The 26,326-nt window shown below is 32.0% G+C and overlaps 1 protein-coding gene across 1 annotated transcript in view; it reads right to left on the bottom strand.

The window, feature by feature from the left end:
* Window positions 1-26,326, bottom strand: part of LOC127702426 (macrophage mannose receptor 1-like) — a 149,272-nt gene that overhangs the window by 112,292 nt on the left and 10,654 nt on the right. The window contains exons 2-13 of the mRNA XM_052206624.1: window positions 25,882-26,039; window positions 21,623-21,753; window positions 20,952-21,079; window positions 16,907-17,006; window positions 14,217-14,343; window positions 12,993-13,063; window positions 11,983-12,095; window positions 11,082-11,208; window positions 5,569-5,645; window positions 5,070-5,189; window positions 1,883-2,002; window positions 305-391 (exon numbers count right to left, since the gene is read on the bottom strand). Coding sequence (XP_052062584.1) covers window positions 305-391; window positions 1,883-2,002; window positions 5,070-5,189; window positions 5,569-5,645; window positions 11,082-11,208; window positions 11,983-12,095; window positions 12,993-13,063; window positions 14,217-14,343; window positions 16,907-17,006; window positions 20,952-21,079; window positions 21,623-21,753; window positions 25,882-26,039 — 1,359 coding nt within the window. The remainder of the gene's footprint in view (window positions 1-304; window positions 392-1,882; window positions 2,003-5,069; window positions 5,190-5,568; window positions 5,646-11,081; window positions 11,209-11,982; window positions 12,096-12,992; window positions 13,064-14,216; window positions 14,344-16,906; window positions 17,007-20,951; window positions 21,080-21,622; window positions 21,754-25,881; window positions 26,040-26,326) is intronic.

Here is a 26,326-nt window from a genome sequence, read left to right as displayed (position 1 = left end):
AGGGATGATATGGTGTGCGATATTGAAAAACCCTTACTTTTGACACTTTATTATATATATGTACATCAAGTACAACTAATTAGATGTTTTTCATGAAACATATTAGGGGTTTGATAAAGCTTGTGCAACCGTGACTGATATCGATATCTTCATGGATGGCTGATACAGCACATTTACCATTGATTGTATTACAAATACAATTTACTTGTATTTACTACCAAGTATATAATAAATGACACATCATGATCAACCTATTTCACACAAGTGCATTCAAGTTTATATTTTAATATGTTGGAGCAATTACCTGGTACAGCAGTTGAAACACCTGGCTCGGTCATAGCTGCATTTGTTGTTTTTGAAGTTGTTGTTGCTGTTGTTGCTGGAGCTGGAGCTGGAAAAGTCATAAAAATACTTCAAATTAAATTGATGATTTACCAATATTCAAATTTTATTTTAAAAAAATGATTGCTGCTGTCAGTGTAAAAGTGTAATGTTGACTTAAAAAGTGAATCCATTTATCAGTAAAATATAAAATTAAAAAAAAATCAAACATTTTCTTTAGATGCTATTTCTTGGTCTTGAAGATAAGCTTCTGTCCAAGTTTCATAACAATCCATGAAGGTTTACAAACATATCATGTCAAAAAAATGTAATCCCAGACTGTCTGTAAATGTTAACTGTAAAAAACTAAATCCATATATCAGAAAATACTAAAAATGAAAATATATTTTACAAAGTTTGCTTTAGACATTATCGCTAAACATAAAAAAGCTTCTGCCAAAGTTTCATAAAATTCTATAAAGGTTTGACAACAATGTGTAACAAACTTTAACCCCAGACTGTATCTACGTGTTAACTGTAAAAAAACTAAGTCCATTTATCAGTAAAATATGGAAAAATGAAAATAAATATTTTCAAAACTTTGCTCTGAAAACTGGTCATAAAGAAGCTGCTGTCCAAATTTCATAAATCTCCATGAAGGTTTGATAAAGTTATTGATGTCTAAAAAAAAAAACACAGACTAAACCTAATTGTTGACGCTGCCGATGACGGAATCTAGGATCACTATTTCTCACCTGGCGACATAAATCTCACGACATCAACGTCGCAGGCTCTTCAAAAAGAAATAAAAAAATACTAGTTGTCTTCTGTTAGATCTCAAGGCTACAGGTAATTTGTTAATCATGATTTGCATTGTAATTATGACTCTTGGACAGATAAAAGAACAGTTATGTTCCCCATGTAGCACATATTTCATCGGTACAAGAGCAATAACTTTTTATAAATATCTTGCAGAAATGAAGTCTTGAAAAAGCTTTCAATGCAATTTTCAATATAATTAATATTTACAAGGGGGATAACTCTTTTAAAATTAGTTGATCAGCACTGATTTTCAAATTGTCTCGGAGGTTGATGATATAAATTTAATAAAAACAAATAGCAAGAATTGAACGTGTGAGAGTGCTAACAATGCAATTTTCCATATAATTAATATTTCCAAGGGGCATAACTATTAAAAAATAGATGATCAGCACTCATTTTTAAACTTGTACAAGACATTGGTGATTTAAATTTGATAAAATCTTGCAAGAATTTTACACGAGAGATTACTTCTTAGTTTTCATATAATTAATAATTCCAAGGGGCATAACTCTTTTAAAAAGAATTGATAGAATTGTGAATTTACAATTTGTCATCTTTTTAGACAATAAATATGTTTAATCAATCAATTAATTTTGCACATATAAACATACCGTTGAGATTTCGAATTAAATAATGTGAGACCTTGACCTTTAGGATATAAACTGTCAACAAGCATTTACAGACTTCTGATTTTCCATTTTTTTAATTCATGAAAGTATTACTATTATTTGATAAATACTTGTAGTAGTAGTAGGTGGAGCCACTGTTGTAGTTGTAAAACTTGTTGTAGCTGGTACCTCACATACAACTCTGAGTGTTCTATTACATGGGAAGTTTATATTCCATTTGCCATTATCTCCTGTGAAAGTAGAAATCAAATTGATTTATAATATTTGTGGAATATTCATTTCGGTGCATTTTGTGGATGGAGCTAAACTGTAAAATTAAGTGATAGTCAGATTAGACTTGTTCACTTGTCCTTTGATTTTTATTAATATTTGTCTGGCTTTTACAGATGATTGTTTGATGGGTACTCAAAATCCAGCATTGTAATTACATCCATTTGAAGGACAATAACAGGAAAGGAATATACCCTGCATGGTACTTGAATGACACACCGAGTCAGATTTTTAACATGCTACCTCGTAAGGTATTAATCAGCAGGAAGACATTTCACACTATTCAGACATATTATTCTATCTCCAAACCAACAGGGCACTCCTAAAAGCTGTGTGCTTGGAGAAGCAGCAAATACAAATTTTGTTTGTTTGTTTGTTTGTTTGTTTGTTTGACCTAGCCATCAATCAATAAAATTGAGAATGAAAATGGGGAATGTGTCAAAGAGACAACAACCCGATCATAGAGCAGACAACAGCCGAAGGCCACCAATGGGTCTTCAATGCAGCGAGAAACTCCTGCACCCGGAGGCGTCCTTCAGCTGGCCCCTAAACAAATATGTATACTAGTTCAGTGATAATGGACGTCATACTAAACTCCAAATTATACACAAGAAACTAAAATTAAAAATGATAAAAGGCTAACAAAGGCCAGAGGCTCCTGACTTGGGACAGGCGCAAAAATGCGGCGGGGTTAAACATGTATTTTGAGATCTCAACCCTCCCCTATACCTCTAGCCAATGTAGAAAAAACAAACGTACAACAGTACGCACAGTAAAACTCAGTTTAAGAGAAGTCCGAGTCCGATGTCAGAATAGGAAACAAAAGAAAATAAACAAAATGACAATAATACATAAATAACAACAGACTACTAGCAGTTACTGACATGCCAGCTCCAGACCTCAATTAAACTGATTGAAAGATTATGTCTTCATCATATGAATATCAGGCACAATCCCTCCTGTAAGGGGTTTAGTTTTATACCATCATAAAATATATGAGAAGAACATAACACGTGTCATGCCAACAACTGGTTTTAGAGGAAATATGTTTAATTCCGATGCAAAGACCCTATAAGTGAATCAATATTAAAGCCAAAATATGCAATCTTTAATGACCTGACAACAGTATCGTAACTATATCCCTTCTTAATAAGTCTGTTTAAAGGTTTTGTTAGCTTTTGATGTGAATACTGACATTTTTGTGCTTTCTTAAGAATATTACCATAAAAGATTGGATGTGAAATACCTGAACGTATAAGATGTCTGCATGTTGAGTTATATTTACGAATGATGTCCTTATACCGATGATAAAATTTAGTAAATGTTTTGACTAGTTTATGATATCGAAAATCCTGGTGTAATAATTTTTCAGTAATACATAAATTTCTCTCGATAAAATCTAATACGTTGTTACATACACGAGCGAATCGTACAAACCTACAACCTCCAGCTCTCACTATCATAAGTCCACTGAGGTGATTATTAAACTTTGGTTTTCAGCAACAATCTCTTCTTGTGCTATAAATCATGATGGAAAACAATCAAAAATCTAAAGAAAATTGCTATGCACAAATGTACAAGTCTTCCTAAGACACTGAGTATTACACATCCTCGAAAAGTGGTGGTCTGAAGGTCATGACCACCAAAGTTTTACTACGGACCAACACTGTTTTGCTAATTTGCAGTAAAAATAATAGTGAGGGCCAGCAAAGATTCTTCAAGGACCACCAGGGTGAAAAAGATTTTGAGAAATATCGATTATCAGGTTGTCTGCATATTGATATTGTAAAATATTAGCTGAGAGTCACAATAAGAAGCTTTTTGTCAAGTGAGCGCAGCTAAAAAGTTAAAAAAAAGTCTTCAAATTGTGTCGAGCAGCTGATATTTTACAATATGAATATGATGAAAATCTGATAGATTTATTTGATTGTATTTGTGTATTTTGCATGATAGAAACAATTCTGCTTCTTTGTTTCACCAACAAACCAGAAGATGAGTGAAACTTATCAACGTCGGTTCATCCATTATGACGTCGATGGTATGTCAAGAGTGATACAGACAGTGGGAACATCGACAACTCTGATTTCATGCCATTTCCAAATGATATAAGCAGATATTATCCATGTTTTGGTATGGAAAAAAAATCCTTCTCAGATCAAAAATTCAAATAAGTGTACAACTGCAAGTCCTGTAGAAAAATTAGGTGAGATTAATCTAATTTTGAATAATTTTAATGCTTTTATCACATACCATTCCTATATACTCTCTCACATTCAAAAGTCTAGTTATGTACAAAATTAACATTCCATTTCATTTTTCCATCTTCATCTCAAAAATCTTTACAGGCGTGTGGAATACACCATAAATGAACTAGAAAGAGTGATAACTCATTGTAGTCTAACTTCCATAGAAAATTACTTCAAATTACTTAGAGTGCAGAAATGGAACAACAATATTTATAAACAGCCCACTGTTAATTAATTGACATAACTTTACTATGACATTATACTGACATCATAAGAGAGCGTTTTTACCTAAGCAGCATGAGTAGACTATTTTTTAGATAATTTTGGCTAAATCAACATACAGCACACACGTCACCCAAAATAATTGTTTGCTAGTGAATTTATAGGAAATTAATGTGCGCATATAATTTCTAAGCATGTGAAAGTAAAAAATTCTGATTTTTGCTTCCTATTTTGCAATTTTTATTAATTTCTGTGATTCCATGTCTGCATTTCCCAGGTAATGAGTAAACTGAAACAGAAACTTTAATGTTTAAGTAGTTACTTATCCAACATTTGATTCTGCTTATCAGAGACTGTTTGAAACACATTTGATACAAAGGCGAAATTGGCTCCAAATCTTACCTTCTCTTCAGATACTTCAGGCATATTTTGAACAAGAACAAATTGAACATAATATCGATTACTTAAGGTTCTTGTAATTGTATTATCTAGTTGGAATACATCAACCAATTAGATTCAGGTTTTATTCCTTGCTCATAGCATCACTAATATATCTTACCAACATTCATATAAGCGCAGTCATACAATGTTTCGTTGCTATTTGGAGAGATGTATGTCCAGTATTTCAACGATGGAACTTCGCCTGTGCTAGGCCAGTACCAGTTATTAGTACTCTGTTCTAAAAGAACAAATAGACTGTCAAAGTAGTTTCACTGTGATAACATTTTTAAAGAATTTCATGGTTGTAGTAAAACAAAAACGCAAAATACCGAACATTTCAGTAAGTGTTACATTAATTTGTAATAAATAGAATGGAAATTTTAATGTGTAGGTTCACAAAGGGTTAATAATCTTCCTGGAAATCAATGAACTTCCAATTGAAACAACCATTTATACAGCGAAACAAACAAAAAATGTACATGTTGTTGTGCTAAGCATAATTATTATTATTACTGAATTGTGAAAATGATCAGTTTGAACACCGTACAATGTTATTTTTTAACTCCATCCCAATATATTAATAGATTATAACAAGAAAATTTCTTCTAAGAACTTACTTTTTAATCCAATCCATATTTCACCAATATCTCCTCTCTGCTTCAACAAACTGACCAGATATGATGATTTACTAGCACTGTGGATAGAATTTTTTTTTTAAGAATTAGAGATCATGCAGCAATTGACATTTTTTAAGGCTGTCGAATTATTCAATGTATATGCAAATGTTCAGGTGGATCATACAGCATTTAAAAATAGCACCCTTCATATCATATTTCCAAAATTCTGTACAATTCTCAAGATTTTTAGGGAGCAAGTACAAACATCAACCATTTGTTTATTTCAAATGATTGTCCTTCAATACCGTAATAATGAAACACCCTAAAGACTAAATAACATATTACAAATTAATAAAGTGGGGGAAGGCAAGCAATCATTGACAGTTAAAAAATGAATTCTTCACGGTTGGAAATCGCTTCCTCACAAAACTGGACTAGAAATACAGGAATGCTCCCATGGACAATCTGGACTAATTATACCTGTTCTTTTTACATGCATATACTGTGTAACTGTTTACTCGCGTAGTGGTATTAACATGATTAACCATATGTGGATTCTAATAAACTCTAAAGAACTTCTGGATAATATTTTTCTGATATTAGTTCAATCAAAACTTTTGGTTTTTCAACCCTGTATACAACCATTCCCCATGTGAAATTGAAAAATCGTCTGAGAGAAATAATCCACAATGCTTTTCAACATAAAATGGTAGCATACGCTATAAATTTATTACTTTGGGATACCATACGGCATATTTTGTTAATAGTGAACAAAAAGGTGAAACATGCTACACAGAGGAACAAGTGATCACTATGCTAGAGATTCTTATTGACAACATATTTTTTGAATTTGGAGGTAGACTTTTTCAACAATTTTTCGGCATTTCTATGGAAACGAACTGTGCGCCTCTCCTTTCATATGAGTTGGAGTTCCTTCAGACACTTGTCAAAAACAAGAAGATCAAAAAAGCCAAGTCATTTAATTTCACATTCAGATATATTGATGATGTTTTTTCCATTAACAATCCAAACTTTTCTAATTGAGTTCCATTAATATATCCCCCAGAACTAGAAATTAATGAAACAACAGACACGGCTTCCTCCGCCTCATTTTTAGACTTTTACCTCGATTTGACCTACACGGTCATCTCAGTACCAGTCTATGACAAACGAGAAGATTTTAATTTTGAAATTATCAATTTCCCGCACCTTAGTAGCAGTATACCTCTTCACCTGCATATGGGATATACATTTCTCAACTTATTCGGTATTCAAGAGCTTGCAGCTGCTAATCAGACTTTGTAAAATGTCACCAGTGTCTGAGCAGAAAGTTGATGAACCAGGGGTATGTCAAAGAACGTCTCGTCCATTTTCTAAAAAAGTTCATCGGAAGATATCAAGACCTTGTTGATAAATATTCCGTATCAACTTCACAAATAATACACGATGGTCTTGAAGTATAGATTCTGGGTACTGACGTTGTTTATCATCTTAATAACGTGTTATAGTATTCTTTTATTTGTCTTTTTGAATATTACTTTTACTGTTTTATCTATTTTTGATGTTATTCATTTGACGTGGCTCGGTACTTATACATCCCGTCATTGTGTTATTGTGCTACGGTAATTTTTTGTATTCTTCTTGTCTTTCATTTTTGCTTATGTGCTTTGTCTATATAGATATAAGAAGATGTGGTATGAGTGCCAATGAGACAACTCTCCATCCAAGTCAAAATTTAAAAAGTAAACCATTGTATGTCAAAGTACGGTCTTCAACACGGAGCCTTGGCTCACACCGAACAGCAAGCTATAAAGTGCCCCAAAAATTACTAGTGTAAAACCATTCAAACGGGAAAACCAACGATCTAATCTGTATAAAAAACGAGAAACGAGAAACATTTATGAATCACATCAACAAACGACAACTACTGAACATCAGATTCCTGACTTAGGACAGGTGCAAACAATTGCAGCGGGTTTGAACGTTTTAATAGTACCAAACCTTCACCCTTATCTGAAACAATAGTGTAACATCACAATATAGAAAGACATACTATAAAATATCAATATATGCCTTTTTGTGTTTATGTGTTACATATTTGTTTGTTTTCATAGTGTTGACTGTTGTACCCCTATTTTGACATTTTTACCTATTATGTCTGTTTGTTTTGTTCACATATTATTGTCAATATAATGAAATTTAATGCGACTGTCATACAAGTGAGAGGTTTAGCTAGTTATAAAACCAGGTTTAATCCACCATTTTCTACATTAGAAAATGCCTGTACCAAGTCAGGAAAATGACAGTTGTTATCCATTCGTTTGATGTGTTTGAACTTTTGATTTTGCCATTTGATTAGGGACTTTCCGTTTTGAATTTTCCTCGGAGTTCGGTATTTTTGTGATTTTACTTTTTTTATGCTACATTTCTGAGGTCAAACTGATTTTAAATTAGTCTCCAAGACTTGATCAATCTAGTCTTTTAAGGGAATACACATTTGTTAAGAAAGATAACACTTTTAAAAAATAATGAGTAGTGGTAAGATTGCCATTGACACAAGTATTCACCAGATTATTCAGTAGTTTTTTAATATTCAGATTGAAAAGGCTTTTTAGGAATTCATGTGAAACAGAACTTACACAAGTCTGAGAGTATTGCATGGCAAAACATAGTCCCCTACCGGTTAAATGCTAACTTGATCTATAACTTGTCATGGTATAAATTTAACAAGAAATATCAAATCAATATTTTCAAGCATTACGAAAAAAAGGGTGGAAAATTGATTATTTGCATGAATTTTCTAAGTCCAATGACCATAACTCTGCAAAAAAATCATCTGAACCGAAAAAAATTTGAACTTGATCTGTTACTTGTCATGGTTAAAATATATACCAAATATCCAATCAATATCTTCAAGCATAACAAAAAAATGTGTGGATAACTGATTATTTGCATGAATTTTCGAAGTCCAAGGACCATAACTCTGCACAAAATCATCAGTCCGGAACATAATTCAAACTTGATCTGTAACTGGTTATTGAAAACGGTTGATTTAGACATTCCATTGATTTTTGAGAGTTGTGCCCTTTTAACATATGTCTGCTGCCTTAAGAAAATACAATGATGAACTTTCAAGGCCACAAACATTTCTAGGATGAAAATGAAAATGTGGACCGTCACGGTTTTTAAACTAGAGGCTCTAAAGATCCCGTCTCGCTCACCTAGGTCTATGACGTCTTCAACAATGAAATCCCTCCAACATTGTGGACAAGAATAAAATTCCTGACAAAAATCTTTTCTTTTTTTTTTTGTTGTTGTTGATCTTGTATTGATTATAATTTTTTCTGTTGACAGTTTCTCTCTATTTTCTTTAGTTTTTGCCCAAAACACAAAAAACAGTAATAAAAATATCACTTAAGGCTATCACTGCTATATAGAGTAAACCAACAGTTTTAAAAAAAAATTTACGTTTTTGTAGATCTTGTCTTGCTGATCATTTTTGCTATTTAAAGTGTCTATCTATCTTTTATAGTTTGCAAGATAGTAGGCAAAAACGTACAATATTGGTAAAAATCGTCATTAAAGAGCAAGTACTCCTACAAGTAGTCGACTGATGATTTCCACTATTAGACTTATTTGTAGATCAAGTCTGGCTGATCAATTTTACTGAATTATGTTTCTATCTATCTTTTATAGTTTTTCAGATATTAGGCATTAAACAGCTGCGCCATAAGCGCATGATACGCCCGTCGCTTTTTCAAAGAATAAAGTTCAATAACTTCTCAATGTCCTTTTAGAAATTTATCAAAAAAACTAAAGGGAGGTTAGTTTAATAGAAGTAAACCAGTCACGAAAACTGCTCAAAGCACTTTAAAGGTATTGTCCGAAAACTGGAAATCACCCCTTTTTATGAATAAAATCCCATAATTCGGAAACGTGAAAACTAAAATTTATAAAAATCGAAAAAGGAGCTTACGTCAATAGATATACACAATTCACCAAAGTTTCATGAAAACTGCTCAAAGAATTTTTGTGCATTGTCCGAAAAGTGGAAAATCCCCCTTTTTTAATGAATAAAACCCCATAACTTGGAAACGTAAACTCTAAAATTTATAAAAATCGAATGGGAGCTCAGGTCAATAGATATAAACAATTCTTTAAAGTTTCATGCAAATTGGTTAAGCATTTTTGAGTTATTGTCCGACATGTTGACGACGGACGGACGAACAGACGGACGGACGGACAACAGTATTTCATAAAAGGTCCCGTATAAAAACGCAAAAAATGATAAAAATCATTTTCAAAGGGCAATAACTCCAATAAGGGGTTGTCAGACGATTTCAGAACTTTAACTTATTTGTAGATCATGTCTTGCTGATCACTTTTGCTTATTTAAGTTTCTATCTATTTATAATAGTTTTTCAGATATTGGGCAAAAGGCAAAAAAAATATAATAATCTTTAAAGGGCAATATCTCTAATAATGAGTCGTCTGATGATTTCGACCATGTGGAATTATTTGTAGATCTTGTCTTGTTGATAAATTTTTTGTAATAAAATTTCTCCCTATCTATTATAGTTTTTCAGATATTAGGCAAAAATGAAAAATTTGATAAAATTTGTCATTTAAGGGCAATAACTCATATAAGATGTCGTCTGACAGTTTCGAAGTAAGTAGACAATATGTAGATCTCATCATTCTGAACATTTTTGCCCCTGTCAGATTTTCTCTATTCATAGCGTTTTTCAAGTTAAAAGACAAAACTTGCATTTTACCCCTATGTTCTGTTTTTAGCTGTGTCGGCCATGTTGGTTGGCAAGCAGGGTCATTGGACACATTTTTAAAACTAGATACCCTAATGATGATTGTGGCCAAGTTTGGTTAAATTTGGCCCAGTACTTTCAGAAGAGAAGATTTTTGTAAAAGTTAACGACGACAGACGATGGATGAAAAATGATGAGATAAGCTCCCTATGTCTTTTGTCAGATAAAAACACTACAGCTCTTGTTAATTTTGATTTTCAACCAATCAACATTGGAACACAGAAATGGCCAATTTCAAGATTGTTTACCCTGCCTATGAAGTGGGCACACTGTTTCTCTGTTATATCAGGCCTCAGTGGCTGTATGGTTTAGTAGTTCAACTACTATATTTCTAGCTTGTCAACACTTAGGTTCTGAGTTTTAAATTCGCACAAGGCAGGTGCTTTAGACTCCAATCTTTTTCACCTAGGATTGTTAGTTTTCCTTCAGGCACTCTGGCTTCCTTCAATAAAAACTTACTGCCACAAAATAGCCAATTGTGCTGAATGGCGTTAACACCAAAAATCTATTGATCTATCATTGTTTTATCAAAATATTTACAAGCTGAATATACTGTTAAAGGGAGATAAGTTACTATAATCAATGTTTCTAAAAAAAAAGAAAGATACGTCTTGAATGGACACGAATAAGTTGATCTAAAGGAATTGGTTGGAAAACAAAGTTAACTTGTTAAGTAGTGCATAAACTCACCTAGTAATGTCCACCACTGACATTTTCATGGCTTTACAAAGTGTTTCAGCACCAGTTCTGTTCTGTTCTGTGTACGACAGATAGTAACACATTGACTGATGCTGTTGATATCCAGGTTTACATACTCCTGTAAAGATACTCTTTATTATACTTTATTAATAGTTATAAGCTTAGTTTGTTCTACTGATTCCAACATTTACTATAAATAAATGTTTGTATCAGTAAAGTAAATTCATCATAGATACCAGGGTTAACATTTTGCACGCCAGACTTGCGTTTAGTCTACAAAAGACTCATCAGTTAGGCTCAAATAAAAAAAATTGAAATAGGACAAATAAACTACGAAGTTGAAGAGCATTGATAACCAAACAATTCTGAAAAGTTGTGCCAAATACAGCTAAGATAGTCTATTCCTGGGTAAAAAATCCTTAGTATTATGTTAATATATAATGATAATTCATGTCAACACAGAAGTGCTGACTACTGGGCTGGTGATACCATTGAGGAGGAAACCTGATATACTTTATAATAAATCTGATTTCTGAAATAGTTATTGCATTGGGCCACACGAGATAATACAATAACTAGTCAGTGATGCCCTAAGGTGTTTCGGGACAATCACTACACTAAAGGAATACCATTTTGCAAGTCCCCTAGTCAAGTGAAAAGAAATTTTGTATTTTACCCTCAATTATTTTATTCAATGTCAAAATGAGTATTTTTCCAAACAAAATGTGTGAATACCAGATGATATCTTGGTCCTGTTTACAGTTCACAATTTTTAATTGATGGACATAATTTCTATCCCATTTGTCAACCAAACATCTCCCCGAAATAAAAATGAAGCACCTTTACCCTTAAAAGCTATATAAATGCTTGGAGTTTAAATGTTCAGACATACCTTCAGGCTTTTGACAGATGTATGGTTTCGGAGTTGTACAGCTATCAGGATACAGGCCTTTTGCTGCATCCTTAACTGTACTGTTTATAGTCAAACAGGCAGGGTCAAAATTACTGAAATAAAACATTAAACAACTGAATTAGTTGTTGTTAATAGTAAATATACAGTTACGTCATAACTGGTAGTTTTAAGTTGTAGAACCACTTAATGAGACCCAGTCAAGAAGAAAATACCAGTGTGTAGTACATATTCAAAAGCAAAATTGTATAACCTAATCATAGGTGTAACATTCAAAATATGCAGAATACATTGCTTAATTTGGTATCAAATGAAAACTGACTTGGGATCATTGTAGAAGAGATGGAAACACTACCAAAGGAATATTCAAAGTCTTAAGTCAATGATAAACTGAAAACGCAATGGTAGATGCTTTATGACTGGTTATTTTGTAATGTAATTGTAGGGCATATTTAACCTGTTTCTCAGACACTGATCAGAAGTTCCTGTTTTTGGTACATCCTAAGTTCAAAGTACTAGTATGCTGCTCAATGCAATTTAAGCTTTCTGGATTTATTTTAGCACAAGCAACAATAAGATGTTGTTTTGACATGAAATTATTGTCACTTTATTCAAACTTAAGCAAAAATAGTTCTTGCTTTAAACTGAAGTATATAGTATAAAAAGCAATGGAGCCATTAATCATTGGCTAGCCATATCCAACGTTGCAGGGTAGATCATTCTAATTTTTGGCTGTGATTTCCCAAACAAATACATTGAATAAGAAATTGGAGCATTTTGAAGTTACTGTTTCTGTCATAATAATGGAGGAACTTCTTACATCTCTTTTTGTTCATATGGGTCATACTGCCCTTAGGAATTCTAAGATGAATTATATAAGAAGGAAAATGGTGTATTCATGAATGATTCAAACTCCATAAACTTGTAAGATCTTTAGATGAACCACAAACTATGTAGGGAAGATGTGCAATAACTGAGGCAATTATACCTACTCTGTTGTTTTACTTGGCTGTATATAACTATCAATTCCAATAGCTTCAGAGGAATTTGTATAAAAGAATGTCTGAAAAAAAACATTTAGTTCTGATTTAGAGACATATTTAAACAGACAACATTTTTTTAAATGTTGATATGTACTTTTTTTCGCTAAAGCTTGCATATTATAGTTTCTGCTAGGCTATTACATACATACTACTCTTTTTTAAAAGGGCACCATCTAATTATCTGTCAAGAAGACCTCTGAAGACTGATGGTCATTTAACCCAAAATTAACATAAATATAAATTTAGATAGACAGACAAGCACGTGCAATCGTATAATGATGAATTGTCTATGTCTTGACAAGCACGGGGAATTGTATAATGATGAATGGTCTATGTCTGTTTTATCTCAAGTAAAAGATTTGAAATATATGTAAATCATCATTTTACCGTTATAAGATTTTGTTCATGCCTAGATCAGTTAAGGAAATGGTTATTCCTGGTGGCTCACTTTTCAATGTTGACATTTTTTTAATGAGTGAACATGCTGATCAAATGATTAACACATGGGCAGCCCATCTCCACTATGGGTTAAATTCAAGGTTGCATGAAAACAAATTCAAAAGAAGTTGAATTATTGACTTGCAAATAATATATCAGAGATGTTTTCAAGCTTATTTTGACAAAATGGACTTAAAGTAACTGGTAATAGTGAAATATTATTTTAATAAATGTTTGGAACCCCAAAAAATTATATTTGAATGAATTGTCTTATTTGTAGCTAATGCCCCTTAAAGTCAATTGACTATGAAACTGCAATCAAGGGAATGCAAACTCCTTTAAATGAATTTGTTTACATCTATAACCCCATCTTATTCTGTGTGTGTCTGTCCCAATTCAGGGTAATGAACATTCAGTGGCAGTTGTTTGTCATGTTTATTTTTTCTTTTGTTGTTGTGTTCATAAATTAGGCAGTCGGCTTTCATATTTGAATCGTTTTACATTTTGTCATTTCTGGGCTATTTAAAGCTTTCAATGTGATATGTGTTTTGCCTGATTGTTGTATCTGTACATGAAAATAATACCTAATTTATGAAACACCAATTGAACAGTCATACAATGTATACATTCTTCTCCCCTGGTAAACATCAAATTTTGAAATACCATCTTGTTTTTTGAAATGTAAGGGTTATACAGTATAAGTTCAGGGCGGTAAAAATATTTACTGTTTATTACCTTGTATTTCCTTATAATTCCAACCCAGGAATCGTACTGTTGGAAGCTAGATATTGTAGAAACTGCATGTAGGGGACCAGTATCTGCAACAGCTGCCAGGTTAGAGTCTAAATCTTTACAGTCTAATCTGTAAAATAAAACATATAAGGTAAAGCTAAAACACAATAAAAATAACTGCATGCAAACAAAATGTAAGCATTGTTATGCTATTCATTCTTCCAATTATAATACAAAGTATCAGATAACAGGAAGCAGATGCCACCCACACATGAAAAGAACTCACACGTTACAACTAATTATGCCAAGCTGTTGACCAAATTTGAAGTCTTTCTTTTGTAGTGCTGGAGAAATGATTGACAAAATTTGTTTAGTTCATTCAACATATTAAATAAGCAGCTGCATCTGGAGTGCATGATATGTGGAATTGTTTATTTTTCATGGGTAGCAATATTCATGGATCAACTGTATTTTGGTGAATACTTGAGTTCATGGTCAGGCCAAAGTCTACATACAACACTAAAAATAATTTGTGTGTTGTTGAACACTTGATTTTATGGTTACGCAAAAGTCTACATACAACCCTATAGATAAATTGTATTTTGTTGAATACTTGATTTCATGGTTGGGCCAAAGTCTGCATACAACCCTATAGATAATTTGTACTTTGTTGAACACTTGATTTCATGGTTAATCCAAAGTCTACATACAACCCTATAGATAATTTGTATTTCGTTGAACACTTGATTTAATGGTTAAGCCTAAGTAGATGTATACAACCCTATGGATAATTTGTATTTTGTTGAATATTTGATTTGATGGTTAGGCCAAAGGGTGCATACAAGCCTATAGATAATTTGTATTTTGTTGAATACTTGATTTCATGGTTAGACAAAAGTCTGCATACAACCCTATAGATAATTTGTATTTTGTTGAACGTTTGATTTCATGGTTAGGCCAAAGTGTGTATACAACCCTATATATAATTTGTATTTTGTTGAACGCTTGATTTTATGGTTTGGCCAAAAATCTACATACAAGCCTATAGATAATTTGTATTTTGTCGAACACTTGATTTGATGATTAGGCCAAAGTCTACATACAAGCCTATAGATAATTTCTATTTTGTTGAACACTTGATTTGATGGTTAGGCCAAAGTCTACATACAAGCCTATATATAATTTGTATTTTGTTAAACACTTGATTATGGTTAGGCCAAAGTCTACATACAACCCTATAGATAATTTGTATTTTGTTAAACACTAGGTTTGATGGTTAGGCCGAAGTGTGCATATAACCCTATAGATAATTTGTATTTTGTTGAACACTTGATTTGATGATTAGGCCAAAGTCTACATACAACCCTATAGATAATTTGTACTTTGTTGAACACTTGATTTCATGGTTAATCCAAAGTCTACATACAACCCTATAGATAATTTGTATTTCGTTGAACACTTGATTTAGTGGTTAAGCCTAAGTAGATGTATACAACCCTATGGATAATTTGTATTTTGTTGAATATTTGATTTGATGGTTAGGCCAAAGGGTGCATACAAGCCTATAGATAATTTGTATTTTGTTGAATACTTGATTTCATGGTTAGACAAAAGTCTGCATACAACCCTATAGATAATTTGTATTTTGTTGAACGCTTGATTTCATGGTTAGGCCAAAGGGTGCATACAACCCTATATATAATTTATATTTTGTTAAACACTAGGTTTGATGGTTAGGCCAAAGGGTGCATACAACCCTATATATAATTTGTATTTTGTTAAACACTAGGTTTGATGGTTAGGCCAAAGGGTGCATACAACCCTATATATAGTTTGTATTTTGTTAAACACTAGGTTTGATGGTTAGGCCAAAGGGTGTATACAACACTATATATAATTTGTATTTTGTTAAACACTAGGTTTGATGGTTAGGCCAAAGGGTGCATACAACCCTATATATAATTTGTATTTTGTTGAACACTTCATGGTTTACCTCTACCAACAAAATCCACAAAACTGGTATCCAACAAATAATAATGAATCCACAGTAGTTCCTTCAATATTCTTCATACGTTAAATTAATAGTCACTGCAACATACAAATTTACTTTTCAAATATATATACATTTGTGAACTATTGTGTTGTTTGGTCACTCATTGAATATTTTTCAGCCATTTTTTTGTTTCATTTCCCTTGGTTTAGGGAGATATGAAAATTTGTTCACCCAAGAAAATTCATATATCCTGAGGGCATCGCCTGAGGAAAATATGACTTTTCGAGGGTGAACAAATCTTCATATCTCCCTTAGACAAGGGAAATTAATGTTTTATTCCACTGCCTATACTTTTACTACTTCCAGAATATAAACTATTGATTTACATACATTTTTTTCTTATCCGATTGTTTTTACAAGTTAACACGACAAACATTGTTAAACAGTATCGATCAAAATTAGTTATCATTGATCTTAATGTTTTTAACACTATAATAACTATACTACATGTATCGCTATTTAAAAAATTCAAACCTTTATGTTCATTAATCGTGCATAATGTCGCATGAGGTAAAAACTCCCTGTGTTGAGAAGGAATGTGAAGTTTTGTTCAATGTCACATGGAATAGTCTCAATCAATCAAATATTGATTAAGCTACAGTGGAATAATATCTTTTATTATCGACTTTTAAATGCTTACGCTGACTGATTCCACGTCTTGAATTTTTGGACAAATTTATAACATGATCCCTGGTGGTACTCCCATCCATTATCTGCATCACAGGTCAATGGATTTGTCTCTGGAAAAAAAATAATAAGATTAACAAATGTTAAATATTTACCAGAAAACTGTTTATGTTAATCTCATCATGTAGTTTTTAATGGAAATAAATGGGAAAAGATGCATGTAAAGAGAAATCCAGTAAATAATTGATTTAAAAAATTGACATATCAATATTTCAAAATTATTGGTTTAAAGTATTATAATCTGAAACAATCTATCTTCACTACTGGAAAGAAGAACATGCACAGCCTTACATTCCACACTTTTCAGTATAGATGTTTAAAAGATAGTCAATATAAATATCAATACTTAAGTTTAAACAAAAAAGATGAATTAAGAAATGATTCATGGAAGCCATAGATTTGTTGGAAATTTACACGGCCTGGGCCGTGATATTCGAATTTATCCTTAGCGTTAGCGAGAGATAAAAAAAACTGAAGCGAGGGTGTGTATGCCGTGTGTGTAACTGTTCTATTTTACCCCCTGTTGATAAAACTAACATTTTCTAATAAATCTATAGCTTGCATGAATTACTTCTTAAATAACCACTAGACAAAAAATGTGTGTAATTCTTTTAATTCTCAACCCCAATATTTGCCTTTTTTAATTTATACTTTTTTCGTATTGTCTACCGTCAAATCCACAGTTGACATTTTGTAACTAAGGAGCCGCCATGTTGACTTGCTGAAATCAGCAAATGTGCGAATAATGCAATAAAATAGAAAATAAAACAACACCAACCTCAAAACTCCATTTTAATGCAATATTTTCCGAATTTTGAGGGTTAACGCGACTGAAAAACCTTCAGCTTTGGCGTTTTCATTCGTATGACTTCGTGTTTTGAAATTACTTCCATGCGCCAAAAGCATTAATGGAATTTCGCGGAATTTTATTCTATGTTGATTTCGTACAATTTACCAAGCTCTAATGCATTAATTATTTTTGTTATGCATCAGAATAAGAATAAAGGTTCTGTTTTTTTTCAATTGCAATTTTTAACATATGACAGTATATCGGCATAGCGTTTGCACATAGGTTACTATACATGTGGATTTACGTTGAAGGTATATTGTAACAGCCATTAGTATGTACATCTCTTAGTCTGCACTGTAAGTATAGACATATCGAGAATTTTATCACGGTGTTGTTTACAAAGCAAAAGAAGAACGTCATATTAGAATATGTCTTTTATACTTGAATGCCTATGTTTTACTATATAAAACATGTGTACATAGACTCTTTTTATCTTTTTATCTGATTCAAATTTTCAGAAATGTATTGCTATCAAAATATTGTCATCCAGTACTCTTAATTCACCGACAGCTTTTCTGTATGCAGTGACCTAACCATGACCCCTCATTAAAGAATCAGCTATTGCACAGCGCAAATTTGAAGGGAAAAGCTTTGATGGAGGCAAGAGCAAACAAATGTTGATGGAAGATAGTATTAATTGATTATGAAAGAAAAAGTTTTTACACTAAATCATTCAACAACAAAGTAATGACAAACAAATGGAAACGTCCACAGAAGATATAGTTTTGTTTTATATATACATGCATTAGTTCAATAAAATCCTGAACATTATAGTCACCAGCAAATTTTTTTACACGACTCTGAAGGAGAGAACATTTGTAGTGGGTTCTGTGGAACCATGTGTCTGCCTGCAACTGCTGCTGTCTGTGGAAAAGTGCAATGTTTATTGGCAATAAACTAAGTTGATTTATCAGTAAAATGCAGAATAATGAGACTAAAAAAATTGTTTAGTGTAATATCTTTTGATTATGAAGAATTTAGTAATAGCTTAATAGAAAAAAATTATTGATGACAAAAACAAACTTGAGACTGCTTATAAATGTTAAATGCCAAATTAGTCCATTTTTCAGTGAAGTAAGGAAAATAAAAAAAAAAAACACAATTTCAAACCTAATCCAAATGCTATCTTTTCATTACATAGAAGCTTCTGACCAAGTTTCAGAAAATTCCATAAATGTTTGTGAAAATTATTGATGTCTGAAAAACTTATACAATAGACTATTTTAACGTTACCGCAAACACATATAGTTAGGGAATATATCAATAAAAATATTGAAAAATAAAAAAATTATCAAAATTTTGCCCTGGATGCTGTTTCTTGATCACAGAGAAGCTTCTTTCTAAGTTTCATAAAATTCCATGAAAGTTGGACAAAATTATTGATGTCTAAGATAACTTTAACCACAGATTGAACCTAACTGTTGACAAGCTGTTATGGAATTATGATTACTATTCACTCCGACCCAAGTGATGGCAAAAGCTCACACTTGAGCTAAAAACGTACAAAATCTGATCTTTTTTCAACAAGTTGTACATTAAATAGAGATATTTGCCACTAGACTTTAAACAAACAAATAATCAATCAATCAATCAACAGATTCATTTGCATGTCTTTGATTAACAATTGAATAACACTTGTTAGCATACCTTTTCTAAAAAAATTAATTTACTCATATATGTAAATTCAGTATATTTTGCATGCATTTGTTGAAAAATGGACACATTGAAATGCTGCATGCAAATAATGCTATCCAAATTATAATGCAAGTTTTTTTTATTTTTGCAAAACCTATTTTTTCGCAATTTTCACAATTATAAAAACTTTTCAACAATTTTTGAACTTTCAGTATAAGGTTGATTACTGGTTGTTTACTGCTTACCATCCAGTGGCAAATATTTCATGCACAATCAAGTCGAGAACAAGTTGACAATTTATACAAAAGGCAGGTTCCGCAAGGTAGGCCAAACAGGATGAAAGGCATGAAATTTCAGACTGCCAATAAAAATAGGGTATGTTTGATATGGGCAGAAAATTTGTCGTGCAACAGGCCAACTAAGAATCTTCTACAGAGATAATGATATATGGGGTCAAGTCTAAATTTGAAAAGAGTAATACACAAATATTTATTGTTTATAATATAACTTCAGCCTAACTTCAGTATAATGCACTCAAATATGGACTGATATGACAAATATATTGACTGAAAAATTTAACATATTGATACAATTGTCAAATGTTGGCAGGCCCAATTTTTCCAGTTTATATTTAGTCTATGAATCATAAACTTATGGAAAAGGTCAATACATGAACTGATTTTTATCATGACTAATAACCTAAAGCCATGACCTTAAATGCACTTAAGCTCTAAGTGTTGAAAGATGAACCATACTTTCTATTTGAAGAGTCTCTTAACCATGCATAAACATGTATTGTTACTGTGACCTAGCTGCCTAAATTTTGTTTCTTTTTTCTATATTCAAGACATATATATTTGTTATATGATTTGAACTTTATATCCAGTAGCAAATATGTCATGCATGTTTCAGACAAGTTAACAATTATCAAATGGTTGATACTGAAAAATAGGTAAACATGGAAAAGTGAAATAATGTTTAATGGTCACATGAAACTCAAGGTGCATTAGATTATTGTTTTGCAAATGTAACGACCAAATTATCAACACTTTTAATTACCCAACAAGGAACCAATCTGTCATATTTGGTGCATCTTAGATGGATTAACAGACAACAACTTCAAATGATGACAATAGATGAATTTCTGTGGATTCATTATTATTCATGAGGTACAAATTTTCGTGGTTTTCATGGGTATTTATGAACCAGAAATTAATGTGTTCAACAAAGTACAAATTTCTTAGAGGCTTGTATGAAGACTTTGTCAAAACCATGAAATCAAGTATCCACGAATACACACTTTTTCCTCAATACACAAAAATTTGTACCTACGAAAATAAATAAATCCACAGTACCCCAAATGAGACAAATGATCCCCCAAAAAAAAGATATCGGTACTGAATAGGTTTTTTGCCTTCGGTAGGATTACTTCTATCATTGTTAAACTAAAGTTATGTGGTATGATTGCTAGTGAAACATTAATCCCAACAGATATCATAAATGTATAACATACCTTTATCAAGTTCACAAATATAATTGATCCTTTTTTCACAATTGATATCATTTAAGAAATGTGGGCAACAGATTTCTGCGCAATGTTCCTTGTTCTGATAATTATTGGGTTCACCTGAACCCCAGCGTCTGAAAATAATAAAAAAAATGTTAATGCTATATCTTTAAAAAAAACCTTAGTCAATAACAAATGCAAAATCAGCACCCGGCAATTGTTCATTTATATTTTTTACATTTACACGTGATCATCTTAAAGATGCTTTTTGATTGAATGTAGCCAGTTACAACTGCGACAAATGGAAATCGTTACCTTGTGGATCCTAAATTCTATCTCTATCCGCCAAAAGTGGAGGAGGGCAATTGGTCGTAACCTTCGGCTAGCGAAGATGTGACCTAGGGGTCAGGGCCTCGAAACAGTCCTCAAACTGAGATGTACTGATGGTAATGCAACTTTATAGACAATATCATGATCTATCACATGTAGTTCCTATCAAACTTAACAATTGTTGACCACAACGGCAGCAAAGACGACACCGTTGCCACAGAATCAACACCTATGTTTCGCCGTCAGCGACAAAATCGTCGCAGGCAAGACAAAAATAAAGATGTTCATAGTTAAAAAAGAACAAAAAAGGGTCAACTGTGTTTTCAGAATACCTGCTATACACTTACACAACAGTGTCATCTAATGCAATATTACTACTCCAGTTCCAAACTGTTCCATTCTTTTGTAGACTGGTCCACCATTCTGAAGTACCAGTTACCTGTGCTTTTACTCTCTTCAGTTCTTGTTTAATCCATGCCTTCAATGGAAAAAATAACATATTAATCTTCCATGGAAAAGGTGAGCCACAAGCTGTGCTAGTTTGGTTTTGTTTTCAAGGAGTTGGTGATTTATAAAGTGTGATGCTAACACTGGCAATACAAGACGACAGTAGTGATCATTCTTCCTTTGCCTGGTAACAGAATATCTATAGAATAAAGGCATTTTTGTTTTTGACGACTTTATCAAAATATAAATGCCATTATTCTTTTTATCAGCAATTTGTCTTTAAAACATATTTCTCAATCTATAATTATATATTATTACATGAAGTATTTAAAAGAAAATCTTTGTATGCGTATAAAGTTATTATTCGGTTATATGAATGACGTCACATTCATTTATTGATAGATAAAAAATTGACGATGCTACACAATGCCATGGTCTACATTTTGAGTAAAAAATTCTCTTCAATAAAAAAAAAAATAAGCAGTAGGATCAAATGGAAAATAAACAAATTAACAATTCCACTTTTCATATTTGTCTTTTACTAAGATTTTACAATTAAAGGAATATGGCCAAGAAATCCTTAAATTGGCCATAAAAATCAAACTTTGTAATATCATATATAATAAAGAGCTGTGATATGAGAGCATGATATGCCCGTCGCCCTTTTAGCATGTCTTTATGCTTTAAATGAATTTATATGATCAACTAGAAATACTGTGAGCACTGCTCCAATAGACCCCCCACCAAAAAAAAATAAAGACATGCACACACAGTGATACCTATTGACACAAAACATGAATAATTTGACACTATTAAGGCTAACTCAAGTTAAATTAAGTTTGTGGCCTTACTTTTTCACCTCTACATTTCTATTTTGTTCACAACACGATTTTTAACAAAATAAAATTCGAGAAATGTCCAAAGTGGCAAAAATGGACAATTTGCAACGATTTTTTAACGAATAAAGTTACATCACACCGCAATGTTATATGAGAAATTTATAAAAAAAAACCAAGGGGGCTTGTTTCAATAGATATAAACAAGTCACCAAGGTTTCATGAAAACTGTTCAAAGAATTTTTGAGTTATTGTACGAAAACACGAAACCCCCCTTTTTAAAAAAAATAAAGTCCCAATACTCCAAATCATAAAGGAACTTAGGTAAATATATAACATGTATAATAACAATTCCCCAAAGTTTCATAAAAATTGCTCAAAGCATCTTATGAGTTATAGAAAATTAAAATAAAAATATTATGAAAATAGAAAGGATATATATAAATTGATATAAACAATTCACCAAAGTTTCTTGAAAATTGTTGAAGGCGTTTTTTAGTTATTGTTCGAAGTGCTGACAACAGACAGACAGACCGACAACGGTATACCATAATACGTCACCTCTTAGGCAAGCATATAAAAACCTTTATTTACATTTTAAATATGCAAATTTAGATACACTTACCACTTTTTTACTGTTATTCGTTTAATAATGTTGACAACTCCATAAGTATTATATTTTTCAAGTTTTTAGTCAAATTTCTCCGGGTGTTTTTTTTTTGTTTTTTTTTTGGTAAGGTGTATTTCCTTCTTAAAAACATTGGCCCACACCCTTTGACCAAAATAAAATTGTTATAAAATGATGTATTTGGGTCAAATACACATCTTAACAAAAATTATTGTGGTTCTTGCATGATGCCAATGTCATTTGAAGCAAATCTATTACATTTAGGCAAAAAAAAGTCAAAATTTTGATTTTTTTCGTTAGATTTACAATTATAACGTCATAATGACATCACAATTGTTCTAATGTCTGTCGAATTTGTAGTTGTCAGATATTTTTACATGTTTTGTCTTCAAATTTACTCAAGTTAAATTTCACGCAATTTTAGGGCCAATATGAACCCTTCATGAACCTACTCGTTTACTACAGTGTGTTTTTTTTTATGACAGGATAGGATAGATAGTTTATTTTAGCAAACATTGTTTTTGAAACTGCCAATGTCCTAATAATTAGTCCTTCGATGAATAGATCAGTTTTTAAATAATTAATGTCAAATATCTATGAAAAACATTTCAAGAGCACATATATTGTTTAGTAAAATAGAAACAATTACATGAATTCAAAAAAACTTTTAAATGAAACTAATAAAAGATTTCTATTCATAGTAACACAGCAGATGGTATCTTTCTGCATTCCAAAAGCAGACTGATTACTTTACTATACTTGATTCACTTAAACCGTAGAACTGCATAAGCAAGTATCATTTAGCAAAATAAGATGTTGCCTGGATCCAATATCTTTATGTGAAAATTAGATAGATTTGTTTTATGTTGTCATGGGCAACATTAAAATTAATCAGCTTTATTTTTAATAAGCAATCCTAAAAAGTAAACACTGCCATAATGAAACAGGTTCTCAAACTGTACATGGACTGAATAGTTCTTAAGGCTGAGGACCAGGACTAGTCTATAATAAATTTCTGGTTACCGTATATTTAAGCAACAATATATGTCACACTTGCTTGTCATGAATAAAAAATCGTAAATAAAACATTTTACTCTTTGAAACCATCCCGCATAAATTGACCTTCCAGGAGACTAGGAAATTTCCAAGATTTATATAATCCAAAGTGCCATTATGTTGCAATACATTCTTCTCATGAATATTCAATGGCAGTTTCCATTGCGATTCACGCAAAAGTATTGTGATTCAGATGTATTTTATGTTCTGAGTTGCATCGGTTTCACCATCGATCATCATTGGTGAAAATAAATTATGTAACCCAGAATATTAAATATTGGCATTTTTACAACATTTTATTTTAATTTGTATTTACCTTTTGGGTAAGTTTATGAACATTTATTCATATAAATATTTATTTGTTTATTTTTTTATTCCATTCCCAAACTATTTTAAAATGTGTCAGTAACAATGTCTATTTTAAATCAGTATGATTAATATATTTGTTAAGAATGTTGACAAACATGATAACAACAGTTTATTTGTCAAATGTAATGTGTATCATTTGTACTACTAAGAGTTGTTTTTCATTTTATTAATGACACAGTTCAGGATCTTAACAACTTGTCATTATAATTATGACAAATAATTTCAAATATATTTTCAAATATGATGCAATGCAGGACTAATTTAGATATAAAAACAATGTGGGGGGAAACAAGCATTCATGAGACATTTACACAACATTACATTATAGAAAAAAAATACTTTTAAAGTAAAAGCATACCGTGTCTGCATGTATGGAATAGCAAGATTAATTGTTGTTTGTTTAATAACCAAGCAAGCAAGGTTAAGGACAAAACAATATATAAACTTTGTTCTTTGAAAAAATTGGTAGGTTGGTAAAATAATTTAATTTTGCAAAATATGTAATATATATTGGAAACTTTAAAAAGGATGTGCTCTACTTAACCAAAAATTTCAGGGGACTTAGGGGTTAAATGCAAATATGTCCATAATGGGTAAGTGGAGGCAGGAACATAACTATAATTTATTTTTTTTGGCCTAATGAATTGAAAGTAGTGAAACTTAGACTCATAACATTTATGAGTGTACCTTCCAAACAAACTAGACATCATTGAAATGGGAGCCATCTCTGTGGGCCCCGCTGTAAATAACAGGTTACTATTTGACTATTAAAGATGTTAGTGGTTGAATCTCTTAAAGCAGGTTACATGTGCTATTAAACAGTACTCCGGATGCACTTTACCCTTAATTTCAGAAATTTTTGACCTTGAACTTTGACCTAGGAAGTTGAACAAACATTATGACACACCCTCTGGTGTTGGTTAATATACATGTCAAGTATAAACTTTGAAATCATAACGGTTCTTAAGATATAGAGTTTACACTATATCTATTGGACATGGGGTTGTCAACTGAAACCAAAGTTTTTGACCTTGAACTTTGTCCTAGGAAGTTGTACAAACATTATGACACAACCTCTGGTGTTGGTTAATATACTTGTCAAGTATAAAGTATGAAATTATAACAGTTCTCTAGATATAGAGCGGACACAATTTGTTACGAACGGATGGGTGGACAGACGGACGGTAAGACAGACTGATCACTATAGGGCGACTCGCCACTAGGCGGGCCCTAATTGATCATAACCTATTTATATATATATCTCACTTACCATTTCAAGGGAGTCCTCAATTGATAACAACTCTGCCCGCATAGAATTACATACATATTTAGCTTCAAACCAATTTCTTTGGTGGTTATCAGCAAAAAGGTAGCACTTCTTGCCCATAGGACCATCAACCCATCCAGGTGGACAAACTTGTCCATTGGCTAAAAAACGAAAATATCTTTTTAATATCTTACCATTCATGAATGTTTCAAGTACAAAACTGTTGATATGTCAGCGAGTCCTTAGTTTATCAGATGATTCTAGAATCTAACACCACCGACAGTAATTTAACCACAGAAGAATAGAAGTCAGCCCAGATAGCAGTTTTACTGAGCCATATTTTTACGGTGCTGGTTTACAAAGTAACAAGCCACCGGAAGATGTCACAATAACCAAACACATTATTCTGACTCCAAGCGAACCAGTCTGCTTTTACTCATTTACCTCG

The sequence above is a fragment of the Mytilus californianus genome, unplaced genomic scaffold (genome assembly GCF_021869535.1).
Source record: "Mytilus californianus isolate M0D057914Y unplaced genomic scaffold, xbMytCali1.0.p SCAF_5, whole genome shotgun sequence".
Taxonomy (NCBI): domain Eukaryota; kingdom Metazoa; phylum Mollusca; class Bivalvia; order Mytilida; family Mytilidae; genus Mytilus; species Mytilus californianus.
Note: the sequence above shows the minus strand (reverse complement) of the source record. Positions and strands in the feature narration are given on the sequence as shown.